General features: G+C 46.3%; 1 protein-coding gene across 1 annotated transcript in view; it reads right to left on the bottom strand.

Annotated features, from left to right (window-relative positions):
- The window catches only part of CFAP47 (cilia and flagella associated protein 47), a 1,022,460-nt gene that overhangs the window by 312,371 nt on the left and 696,492 nt on the right, over nt 1-13,597 (bottom strand). The window contains exon 54 of the mRNA XM_070750589.1: nt 3,853-3,960. Within this exon, the coding sequence (XP_070606690.1) occupies nt 3,853-3,960 (108 nt within the window). The remainder of the gene's footprint in view (nt 1-3,852; nt 3,961-13,597) is intronic.

Raw genomic sequence — 13,597 nt, 5'->3', positions numbered from 1 at the left:
CTCTCCATGTGGACTTATACTCATTGAAAATTACTCATTGGGTATGGTTAGTCAATCAGTTATTAATCTATCTGTTTCTGTAGCTGTCTATCCCACTTTTTTCTAGCTTACGGAGAAGTAGGTTGTGATCTACTTTGTCAGATACTTTGCTGAAATCCAAGTATATTATGTCCACTGTATTTTGCTAGTCTGTTAATTTGATCACAGTATTGAAGAATGATTGGTTTGGCATGATTTGTTCTTAACAAATCTGTGTTGGCTGCCGGTTATTGTTCTGTTCCCAGGCTTTCAGAGTGAAGCAAATGGCTAAAACCCACTATTTTCAGCTTTAAATCACACTCTTTATTTGGAAAAACAGCACTGCAAACAGAAAGCAGTTTTTAAAATGTTTCAGGGAGGATTTTTTTCTCTCTGGCGAAAAAAACAGATTAGCTTCCAGGACAGGCACCAACTTCGGCACAATTGTACTCCAGAGATAAGACAAGGAAAGAAGCATAGAGAATAAAAGTCATCTCACCAGTTTCTAACAGTCAAGCAGTGTTTGGCAAAGAGATTTTAGCAAGGCAGAAATCAGGCTTTTTAGGGGAACATTTTTCAAACACCCCAACTCTAACACAAAATGAAGCAACGTTGAAACCCCATCCAGAATTTCCCAAAATCTTTTGCTTTTGTACTTGCTGGGAGTGTCATAAAATCCCCTAGAGGTAAAGCTTCAAACTTATTTCCTTTTACCATACAAGTGTTGTTTTTTGCTTTGTAATCTCCTGAATCGAGCATCTAAGATTGGCTCATCCACTCTAATGTCTCCTTCATCCTTCGATTGGGACCAATCCGCCATTGATATACTGTGTATCTGCCCCCTCTGGTGGTTCCTCGGGTTCATCCAGGTCTATTTCTCCCTCACTCTCACTTTCTGCATCAGGTGGCAACCCCCCCCCCGGCCCAGGGTATCCACAGGGGCCTGGCTCATCCTCCTCAGAAATCTGACATTACCAGAGGTGGACAAAGAGCGCTCACAACAGTTATTACTTTGTTTAGTTCTAAGTGGTGGCAGATTTGTTTTTTAATTATTTTTTCCAGTATTTTCCAAGGTACTGATGTTAAGCTGATTGGTCTATAGTTACCTGGGTCTGGTTTTTTACTTTTGTAGGTCTGGTTTTTTACCTTTTTTAAAAACCTTTTTTTACGTCAGCTCATTTTCAATTTTCAGGTAGTTCCCCTGTGTTTCAGGATTTTTGGAAGATGTGGTGCAGTGATTCTGAAATGATAACTGCAAGTTCCTTTAGTACTCTGGGTGTAGTCCATCTCCTCCTCGTGATTTGTATTCATTAAGTTCAAACAGGTGATGCCTTACTGTATTTTGCTTATGTTGAATTTTGTTTTGAATCTGTTTGGGGCGTTCACAACCTCTGCTGGCAGGCTGTTCCACTGGTTGATCGCTCTCACTGTCAGAAAGTTCTTCCTTATTTCCAGGTTGAATCTCTCCTCGGTCAGTTTCCATCAGTTGCTCCTGGTCTGGCTTTCTAGTGCCCTGGAAAATAGTGTGACCCGCTCCCTGTGGCAACCCATCAAATATCTGTATACTGCTATCATGTCCCCTTCCGCCCTCCTTTTTGCTAAACTATCCATGCCCAGGTCCAGTAACCTCTCTTCCTATGTCTCGGTTTCCAGTCTCTTTATCATTCTGGTTGTTCTCTTCTGTACTTTCTCTGGAGTTTCAATGTCCCTTTTGTCGTGGGGTGACCAAAATTGAATGCAGTACTCTAACCCATATGGGTTTTTTGATGAATTTGTATATTTTTATATGTATGTTCCAATCGTGTGTTTAATCCCACCAAATTTCTGTTATTCCAACTATGTCATGTCTACATTTGTGCATTAATATTTCCAGTTCACCCTGTTTATTTCCCAGGTTTTGTAAATTTTAGTCAAATGAATGCCAGGTTTTTCCCAATTATGTTAACTATCAATTCCTTTTCGGTGTGTTTAGTCTAACTAATAGGGGGTGATATGATAGTAGTCTTCCAATATGTGAGGGGTTTTCAAAAGAAGAGGGGTCAGTATTCTCCAAAACACCTGAGGGCAGGATAAGAAGTAATAAATAGAAGCTTATTAAAGAGAGACCCAAGCTCTTTATTTAAGGAGAATTTTCCTGCCAGTGCAAACAATTAATAAATGGAATAGCTTGTCCCCAGGGGATATGCCATTACTGTACATTTTCAAGATGAGATTGAACAGTCATTTGTTCAAAATGGAATAGGACACAGGTGTCAAACTCAAGGCCTGGGGGCTGGATCCAGCCCACAGGGTACTTAGATCTGCCAATGGTGCTTCTACCAGTGAAAATGGGCTCCTGAGCTCTATTTTATGAGGGTTGCAGGAGGCCATGGCAGCCAAAATCAGAGCTCTGGAGCCTGTTTTTGCTGGCAGAGTTCTCAGGCTGCCACAGGCTCCCCGACAGGAGTGATGTCGATCTGGCCATGCCCACCCTGGCCACACTCACTCTAGCTCGCCAAGATCAAATATAACTCCGATGTGGTTCTCAATTAAATTGAGTTTGACACCCCAGTATAGGGTCTCTTTCTTGAATAGGAAGTTGAACTAAAATACCTCCAAGATCACCTCTGTTATTCTGTATTCTGTAGGTTTTAGGAAAATTTTTATAGTAGGCAATGAACTACAGTGGTACCTCGAGATACGAGTTTAATTCGTTCCGGACCTGGGCTCTTAAGTCGAGCAGCTCTTATCTCGAACGACTTTTCCCCATAGGAATTAATGTAAATAATTTTAATTGGTTCCAGCCCTCAAAAAACTCACAAAGTTAGTCTAAATTATGCAGAAAGACATGTTTTTAATGAAGAAATGTACATGTACATATAAATGAATAATGAAGTTTCTTTCATTTAACTTGTAAACTTTCTTAAACTTTTAAATTTACATATGTTCAACTTCTCTGCCACCCAATCCTGTAGGACAGAGGTCCCCAACCCTTTTTGCACCAGGGACCGGCTTTAAGCGATCAAGAGAGGAATGGGTGAATGAATGGACGGAGGGTGGGAAGGAAGGAAGGAAAGAGGGAAGGGAGAGGAACAGAGGAAGGAAGCAAGGAAACTTATGAAAGGGGAGAGTAAGAGAGGAATGAGTGAAGGGAGGGAGGGAAGAAGGTGGGAAGGAGAAAGAAAAGAAGAAATAGAGGAAGGGAAGGTAAAAGAGAGAAAGAAAAAGAGCAAGAAAGAAAGAAAGAAAGAAAGGGGGAAGGGACAGGAACAGAGGAAGGAAGCAAGGAAACTTATGAAAGGGGAGAGTAAGAGAGGAATTAGTGAAGGGAAGGAGGGAGGGAAGAAGGTGGGAAGGAGAAAGAAAAGAAGAAATAGAGGAAGGGAAGGTAAAAGAGAGAAAGAAAAAGAGCAAGAAAGAAAGCTGCAAGCACCCCCCCGAGCCCCCCAGGCCGGCTGCAACCTTTTAAAACACGCGCGCCGCTTCGCAGCTGTCTCCTGAAGCCGAACGCGGAAGTTAGCGTTTGGCTTCAGGAGACAGCTCCTTGGCGCTTGTATCTCGAATTTGGGCTTGTAAGTAGAACAAAAATATCTCTCCCCTCCCAGCTCTTATCTCGAGTTGCTCTTAAGTAGAGCAGCTCTTATGTCGGGGTTCCACTGTATTATGCTGAAACTTCATTTTTGTCTGCAGTAAAAAAAAAATTAATGTATCTGTAGTCTCTTGCTGAGTCTGCCAAGAACTGAACTAATGGTAAGTTGTCTCAATATCAAAGATCAATTTAGTCAAAGAAAATAATATTTTGTTGTACTGCTATATAATTAAACCACAATTCAAATTAAATGTAGGATTGCTTACTTTCCAAGTTCACATTCTACTTCAGGCAATCTTATTGGATGAGGTATCTGTCCATTCAGCTTCAATGAATACCAATGCTCTCCTAATTTCTCTGATGTAAATATAACACTAAAATGAGAGTTATAAATCTCTTGGTAAAATATCTTGTTATATATAAGACAGCAACAAAGTGAAATGGAGTTAATAAAGGGGGTCAACAAAATGAATTTTTCTATTATATCTCAATTAATTTCTTAGATCTAATCACAGCTCATGTCATCAACAACACCATAACGAGTATCATAATGATTATCATCATCACCTTCTCTTCCTCCTCCATCATTAACTAACACAAAATAAATTTATTTATTTATTAGATTTCTATGCCACCCCTCTCCGAAGACTCAGAGCGGCTCACAGCAGGACAAAATACAATGATTTTAAAAAAGCAGAACAGTTTAAAAACCCTTGATTAAAAACATTTATTTATTTATTTATTTTATTTATTTATTATTTGGATTTGTATGCCGCCCCTCTCCGAAGACTCGGGGCGGCTCACAACAAGTGAAAACAAATCATAAATAATCCAATTAATTAAAATATTTAAAGATTTAAAAAAACCCATATACTAACAGACACACACACAAGCATACCATGTATAAATTAAACGTGCCCTGGGGGAGATGTTTAATTTCCCCATGCCTGACGGCAAAGGTGGGTTTTGAGGAGTTTACGGAAGGCAGGAAGAGTAGGGGCAGTTCTGATCTCCAGGGGGAGTTGGTTCCAGAGAGCCGGTGCCGCCACAGAGAAGGCTCTTCCCCTGGGGCCCGCCAACCAACATTGTTTAGTTGACGGGACCCGGAGGAGGCCCACTCTGTGGGACCTAATCGGTCGCTGGGATTCGTGCAGCAGAAGGCGGTCTCGGAGATATTCATGCAACCCAAACAAACCATACATAACAAGGAGTGGCCAGGGGGAATCAATTTCCCCATGCCTCATGGCAGAGGTGGGTTTTTAGGAGTTTGTGAAATGCAAGGAAGGTGGGGGCAATCCTGATCTCTGAGGTGAGTTGATTCCAGAGGGTCAGGGCTGCCACAGAGAAGGCTCTTCCACCAGATGGCATTGTTTTGCCGATGGGACCCGGAGAAGGCCAACTCTGTGGGACCTAATCAGTTGCTGGGATTCGTGCGGCAGAAGGCAGTCCCGAAAGTATTCTGGTCCGATGCCATGAAGGGCTTTATAGGTCATAACCAATACTTTGAATTGTGAGCGGAAACTGATCGGCAACCAATGCAGACTGCGGAGTGTTGATGTGACATGGGCATATCTGGAAAAGCCAATCATTGCTCTCGCAGCTGCATTCTGCATGATCTGGAGTTTCTGAACACTCTTCAAAGGTAGCCCCATGTAGAGAGCATTACAGTAGTCGAACCTTGAGGTGATAAGGGCATGAGTGACTGTGAGCAGTGACTCCCAGTCCAGGTAGGGACGCAACTGGTGCACCAGGCGAACCTGAGCAAACGCCCCCCTCGCCACAGCCGAAAGATGGTTCTCTAATGTTAGCTGTGGATCAAAGAGGACGCCCAAGTTGTGGACCCTCTCCGAGGGGGTCAGTTATTAACCCCCCAGGATAATGGATGGACAGATGGAATTGTCCTTAGGAGGCAAAACCCACAGCCACTCCATCTTGTCAGGGTTGAGTTTGAGCCTGTTGACACCCATCCAGACCCCAACAGCCTCCAGGCACTGACACATCACTTCCACCGCTTCACTGACTGGAGATGGCTGGAGATGTACAACTGGGTATCATCAGCATACAGATGATACCTCACCCCATGCCCTTGGATGATATCATACAGCAGTTTCATGTAGATATTAAATAGCAGGGGGGAGAAGACCGATCCTTGTGGAACCCCACAAGGGGGAGACCTAGAGGTTGACCTCTGACCCTCCACTAACACCGACTGCAACCGATCGGAGAGGTAGGAGGAGAACCACTGAAGAACAGTGCCTCCCACTCCCAACCCCTCCAGCCGGCACAGAAGGATACCATGGTCGATGGTATCAAAAGCCACTGAGAGGTCAAGAAGCAGCAGGACATAGGACAAGCCCCTGTCCGAGGCCCGCCAGAGATTATCCATCAGTATGACCAAAGTGGCTTCTGTGCTGTAGCCGGGCCTGAATACTGACTGTTGAGGACCTAGATAATCGGCTTCTTCCAAGGACTGCTGGAGCTGGAGCGACACCATCTTCTCGACAACCTTCCCCTGGGTCCAGGGAAGTCTTCTTGAGAAGGGGGTGCACATGTGCCTCCTTGTAGGGAGCCAGAAAGGACCCCCCTCAAAGAAGTGTTGACAATCTCCTGGACCCAGCTCCGTGTCACCTCTCTGCTGGCCGAAACCAGCCAACAGGGACAAGGATCCAGTAAACAGGTGGCGAAACTCACAACTCCAATGGCCTTGTCCACTTCATCAGATGTCACCAGGTCAAACTCTTCTCAGGCAGATGGACAAGGATGGGCCCCAGTCACCTTGACTGACTCATTGTCAGCCGACTCTGCTACCCAATTGGAGTCAAGGTCCATCCGGATCTGAGCGATTTTATCAATGAAAAATGTGTTAAAATCCTCGGCACTACTCTGTAAGGGCTCCCCAGCCCCCCCATCATTATGAAGGGAGTGGGTCAATGTAAACAGAGCAGCTGGGCGAGATTCCGCTGATGCAATCAAGGCGGCATAATATGTGCATCTTGCCGCCTTGAGCGCCACTTTGTAAGTCTTAATATGAGCTCTTACAAGTATTTGATCAGATTTGGATTTACTTTTCCTCCATCATTTCTCCAGACGTCTCTTCTGGCATTTCAACTCCCAGAGTTCCTTGGTAAACCAAGGAGCCTTCGGGGTCTAGTGCCACAGAGAGGTCGCAACAGCGCAATTTGGTCAAGAGCCTCTGTCGCAGCCCTATTCTAGGCTACAGCAAGAGACTCTACCAAGCTGTGGATGAGTGTATTTGGTATAACCCCAAGTCCCCTCTGAAAGCCCTCTGGGTTCATTAGGCATCTGGGGTGGAACCACCTAGTCGGTTCCACCTCCCTGCGGGGAAGGATTGGAGCCAAGAAGTCAAGAAGCAGCAGAAAATGATCTGAACATGACAAAGGCATGACATCTAAGCCCCTTAGTCTCAGACCATTACTCAGCTGCTCTGAGAAGAATACCATGTCGGGTGCATGTCCCCCCTCGTGAGTTGGACCCTGAACTACTTGAGTCAGGTCCATGGCTGTCATGGTGGCCATGAACTCCTGTGCTAACCTAGAGCAACCGCCAAGTGATGGCAGATTGAAGTCCCCCAGGACAATGAGTCCGGGGAACTCCACCGCCAGCCCGGCCACCTCCTGGAGCAGCACAGGCAGGGTTGTTGACATTCAGCTAGGAGGCAGGTACGCGAGCAACAAGCCCATCTGAACCCCTAAGTCCAACTTCACAAGGAGGGACTCACAACTCGTAATCTCGGGAGCAACAACTCTACGTAGGCAAAGATTCTCCTTGGCTATAATAGCCACATCTCCCCTCCTTCCCTGGGGTCAAGGCTGAAACCCGGCTGGGCAAATTTCCGAGAGAGGAACTCCTCCCTCTGGGCCCAGCCAGGTTTCAGTCACACATGCCAGGTCGGCCTCCTCATCCAGGATCAAGTCTCAGATGAGGAGAGCTTTATTTACCACTGACCTAGCATTGAGCAGCAACAGCTTGAGCCCAGGGCCCTGATTGCACTCATCACCAAGTACCCCAGGTTGAGCTCATGGGACCGGAACAAGGGATCGCTTTTAAGCAGCAATCTCTTCTTTCCCCAGAATGACTAGCCCCATGCCCCCCGACATATCTGCCTCTCCCCAGCAACACCAAAATAGATAGGTGCCCCCTTCCCAGAGATAGGTGCCCCCTTCCCTCCTGCCTCTCCATCGCCAGGTAGGCCAAATTTACCATTCATAATATTCCCATTCATCTCATACTTACCATCCCACCCACCCCAATCATTCATACTATTCCCATTCATCTCATACATACAATCCCACCCGCCCATTCATTCCATCCATATCACACCATCCACCCCAATTATCCATCAATTAACCCCCCCCAATAAATTAGCTAAAAATGTAAATAATTTATAATTAAAAGCCCATCATTGATTAATAATAATTAATATCTGTTACTATAATTAACCCCTAAAAACTGTACATATTAATTATTTAAAACATAACATAAAAGTATATAGAATATAAGTGATAGTTCAAATCATGAGATATATATACCCATGCAGTATATCTATAGGTTGGACTAGTAAAATTAAAATAAATGAAAAGATACAGATAAGGAATTTTAGCTAAAAAGAATATTAGGAGTAAAAAAAACTATAAAGACAAATAAAACTAAAAAGGTTAGACTACAGAAAACAAACTAATCCACAAAGAACATACAGATTACCTTACATTTCTTCTTACAATATTATAGAATTAAATAAATTTAAAAAAACAAAACTATTTTTATTTTTCAAACCACCAAAAATACTCCAAAATTTCAATAAATTCTGCTCCTTTTCTTATTTCCTATTATTTATCTAAAATCATAACTTATTTTAGTTGACTGAAATACTTTTAAATTCACAGAAAATATGAAACAAAAGTCATTCATCACCAGAATTGCTTGTCGGCCAACTTACTGGCCGGCTGGAATTTGCGCCAGGGCTGGGAGAATACAGCTGCTGGTGCAACTGCCCTCTTGAACATCAGGATCTCGTGAGAATATCCGAGATCCAGGTGAAGGCCTTGCATGTCAGCATAGGCCTCCCACACAGCCAGAGAGGGCCGGGTGAGCTCTATAAATAGGGCTACGGCACAGAACAGCTTCCTTTTCGTCCAAGCTGCCAAGCTGTGAACATGTTGCGTGTTGGCCAACGAGGGAGCCACGTGGCATGGCCTAATTACAGGCTGTGCAGCGGTTTGTCTGGAGTGAAGAGCAGGCTGCATTTGGCCTTCACTTTTCCTTATTAATTTTGCTATACAGTGATCCCCCGGGTATCGCGATCCCGATAATTGCAAACGGGCTAAATCGCGATTTTTCAACCCGGAAGTCAAAACATCATCTGTGCATGCGCACCCTTTTTTTATGGCCACGCATGCGTAGATGGCGCCGGGCAGATCAGCTGCTGGGCGGCTTCCCTGGGTCTTCCCCCTCTTGCAGGCGGGAGGGCGAGCGGCGGGCATCAGCGAGGAGTTTCCCCACCGCCCACGCAAACTCCTCGCTGCCGCTCGCCCGCCCTTCGCCCGCCCACGCCGTTCGCTCGCGCCGCTTCCCAGCTGAGTCCTGAAGCGAATTGGCTTCAGGACTCAGCTGGGAAGCGGCGCGAGCGAGCGGTGCGAGCGAGCGGCGCGAGCGAATGGCTTGTCCGCCGCCTGCCTGCCCGCACGCCTGCCTCTCGCCTGCCCTTCGTCCGCCCACGCCGTTCGCTCACGCCGCTTCCCAGCTGAGTCCTGAAGTGAATTGGCTTCAGGACTCAGCTGGGAAGCGGCGCGAGCGAACGGCGAGGGCGGGCGAAGGGCGGGCGAGCGGCAGCGAGGAGTTTGCGTGGGCGGTGGGGAAACCCCAATCTTCGGCTCCTCGCTGCTGCGGCGGAAGTAAAAACACCATCTGCGCATGCGCAGATGGTGTTTTTACTTCCGCAGCGCTACTTCGCGAAAAACCGATCATTGCGAGGGGTCCTGGAACGGAACCCTCGCAATGATCGGGGGATCACTGTAGTTTTCTAAGGGGTTTTCAGGCCTCATTTAGGCCTTCTTTAGGCCCAGGCTCCCTCCTCCAGGGATACTGCCCTCAATCCCCGCCTTTTAATTGACCCCCCCACTCCCTAGGTCAATTCCATTGCCCCATCTGGGAGTATTTTGACCAGGCCTGCATTTAGGCCTGTGGGGGCGGGGGACCTTACTTTTGGGCCTTGCTCAAGGTGTTTCGGCCTAAAGGGTGGGACTGATTGGGTACAACTTAGAGGGTGGTTCTCCTGGGTTATTCTATTTGGGTTTTTGGGTAATTCCACTTGTATACATTAAGGATGGCCCCCAGAAAGTAGAAGGCTGCCCCAGCAGCCCCTGAGATGGCCTCCTGCCCCAGGAGAGCAGTGAAGCCTTCAGCCAGGGCTAGACAGGCTGAGGAATCGGCCCAGGATCAATCCATGAGGGCCGAGGGGAAGCATGATTTAATGGTCCCTGCTTGTTCTTTATCTAGGATACTTGAATGCCTGGATGAGTTGGATGCCTGCTGGCTCTTTGTTTATGGGCAAAGGCCAGGGGGGCAACCTTCCTGTCCTTCGGCCTCACTGGGGAGGCCTCCCAGCGAACCAGTGCCTCAACCAGGACCCAGCGCTACACCTGTTACCAGTTCAGTGGCCAGTGCAGCTGGCGCACCACAAGGACCCCCTGGGAATCATCCTACTTCAGCAGGTGAGCAGGTTGTATCACCTAACACTACACAACTTCTAGCACACCTACTCAGATGGCTCAGATGGAGGTTTCCATGAGCATGGGTCTCCCCTTACAGGGATCTGGGCCTGCAACTACTTGCAATCAAGTATGGGTGACTACTGCCCCCCACGGCCGCAGCGAATATAAGTTCGTGCCCAGTGCCACAGTCCCTGCCACTAATGTTGGGGTTGGGAATCTGCCAGGGATTCCTAGCTTGGCAGACCCTTTAGGGGCCCTGAGGCTAAAAGCTATCCCCTGGGGGCTGCCTTCCACCCCTTTGGGGCTTCACTTACACCCTTCAGTAAAATAAAAGATCTGGAAAGGTGAATATGTTGACATATTCTCCCTCTTGAATAGGGAGGTCCCAAAGAAGGAAAGAGAAGGATGCGTGGGCTGAGCGGTCAAAGAAGGTCAAAGTACATTGATGCTTTACCTCATGGCTTTATGCCTTTTTGACCCACATGTCAGTGGTTATTGAGAGGGAGCCTGCCAGGGCCCCCTCCATGCTGAAATACATTGATTTGATTGCCTGGGCCCATTACCAGTACAAGGGCACTTCTTGGCTCCAGTACAATGAATCTTTCAAGATGAGGATTGCTTTCGAAAGGACACGTGCCGCTACAGCAGCAGTTCCCCACCCGGGGACGGGCCCTGGAACCCGGTTTCCTCCTCCTTGCCATGAGTTCAGTGTGAGGAGGACGTGTTTTCACACAGCGTGTAAGTTTTGACACACATGCAGGAGTTGTGGTGGCATGCATGCTACCCACTCTTGCTCCCGTGCTAAGGGAACTAAAAATGGTAATGATACCTCCACTCAGATGAAGCGTCAGTCTTCGCCATAGGGAAAAGTGCCCCAGGCCAGTTAAGCTGGATGTACTGGAGGCTTTGTTGCAGGGCTATTGCCCATTTGGGAGCACTGCCCCGCTTCTACAGGGATTCAGAAAAGGTTTTCATATACCCTACCGAGGACCCAGGAAGGCTTAAATCAGTTGTTGGGCATGAAGACATAGTAAAGCGGAAGATCGATAAGGAGGTTTTGGAGGGCAGGGTGCTGGGCCCACCCTTCCCCACCCTCCGGATCTCTCCTGTGGGTTTGGTCCCTAAGAAGGCCAGTGGTGAATTTCATTTGATTCACCACCTGTCCTTCCCCAGGGGCGAATGGTCAATGATTTTATCCCCAAGCAATTTTGTTCGGTCCAGTACGTGTCTCTTGATGCCGCCGTGTCCATGGTAAGGTCATGAGGCACGGGAGCTCTCATGGCTAAATGCGACATAAAGTCTGCATTTAGATTGCTGCCCATCCACCCGGATGATTTTGAACTCCTGGGTTTCCAATTCGAGGGATGTTTTTATGTTGACCAGACACTGCCTATGAGCTGTTCCATGTCTTGTGCTCTCTTCGAGAGTTTCAGCACTTTGCTCGAATGGGCCCTCAGGAGATGAACCAGGTCCAAATCAGTTATTCACTACCTAGATGACTTCCTGATGGTGGGGCCCACCCAATTGGGCCAGTGCTTTGTGCTGATGTTGGCCTTTGGAGTCCTTTGTGCTCATTTGGGGGTCCCTTTGGCCCCTGAAAAGACTGAAGGCCCCGCCACTAGGATCACCTTTCTGGGTATTGAGCTGGATTTCACAGAGCAGTCTTGCAGACTGCCCAAGGACAAATTAAATAAACTTAGGAATAGGATTTGGGGGGGGGGTCTTCGGCCACCCCAAAGTTACACTCCGACAACAAACCCTACTACCAACATCTCTACCTGGTGAAAGATGCCATGGAACGTGAACAAAAACGTCAGAACACCATCCTTTTTGGCCTAGAGGAAAATGGGGAAACTGATTTAACAAATATACGTAATATCATCCACAACCAGCATCCTCAAACAATTGCCCCTGATGACATCTTAGAGGTCACTAGAAATGGCCCTGCACTGAGGTACAGTGATGGATCAATGGCTCCCCGATTTTGCAGAATAGTCTGCAAATGTGAAACTACTAAACAACAGTTCATCAAGACCATGAATTCTATCGCCAGAAATAACGCCAAATACAACAAACTCAGATCCAGACCAGATCTAACTCTACTTCAATGCATCCGCTCTCGTGAACTACGGACCGAACTTAAGAGACATCGTGATCATGGCGAAACTAACCTATACATAGACTACCACTCTGAATGCATCAGAACCAAAACCCACAAGCCTCCCTTCATCTCCCAACCCACTGTCCCTCCTCAACCATCCTACACTTCTCCACCTACCATCCCTTATCAACAAGTCTATGGAGAGGTGCGGCATACAAATCCAATTAATAATAATAATAATAATAATAATAATAATGGACATCCCCAGCACTTCCAGCAATGAATAGGAAAGCGCGCCCCTTACTACCTCAATTAAATCCAATTTCAATTCAACTCAATCCAATTTCATTCCTGAACATAAATTCAATCTCAAATGTAAACTAATCAATGCAAGAAGTATAATCAACAAGTTGTCTGAATTCCTCCTCCTACTTGACACCAACATATTTCACATAATCTTTGTTTGTGAAACATGGCTGAATACATCCTATCCTGACTCCATCATCACACCAAGTAACTACCTTGTTTTCCGGTCAGACCATGAATCCCGCAGAGGAGGTGGTGTAGCTATATTCTATAAAAGTTCACCCAATCTAAAAAACATCCAAGTTGCACATGATCTTATCCTTCCTGAAACCTTAATATGCGATCTTTCCCTCAATACTACACTCCTCTTCCTACTTTGCTACAGAGCTCCAAATTACGACATTAATCATGTAACAAAATTAACTTCCCTACTAACGTGGGCAACCTCCTGCCCCTATCCCATTATCTTCCTTGGTGACCTCAACCTACCGCACATCAACTGGACCCTAAACGAATGCTCCACAGAACCTATACATACTGCCCTTTATAACGCCATCACCAGCCTGGGACTTGAACAATTAGTATCAAACAATACCAGACTCAACAACTGTCTTGATCTCATATTCTGTAATAGCAAAAGTGCTATCTATGGAATGCATACAAAAGAACTCTTCTCCAACAGCGATCATAGTATGATTAACTTCAACCTCAATCTACACCATCTTAACACTCACCTGAATAACATGACACCTAAGTACAATTTTAGTAAAGCCAACTATGAACTGATGGATGCTAATCTCTCAATTCTTAACTGGCAATCTTTGTTCTCTAACTGCATCACCACTGATGATCTCTACAACATGTTCTTACTCC

This window comes from Erythrolamprus reginae, chromosome 4 (assembly GCF_031021105.1).
Source record: "Erythrolamprus reginae isolate rEryReg1 chromosome 4, rEryReg1.hap1, whole genome shotgun sequence".
NCBI classification, from domain to species: Eukaryota; Metazoa; Chordata; class Lepidosauria; order Squamata; family Dipsadidae; genus Erythrolamprus; species Erythrolamprus reginae.
The sequence above is the reverse complement of the archived record's forward strand: the minus strand, read 5'-3'. Positions and strand labels throughout refer to the sequence as shown.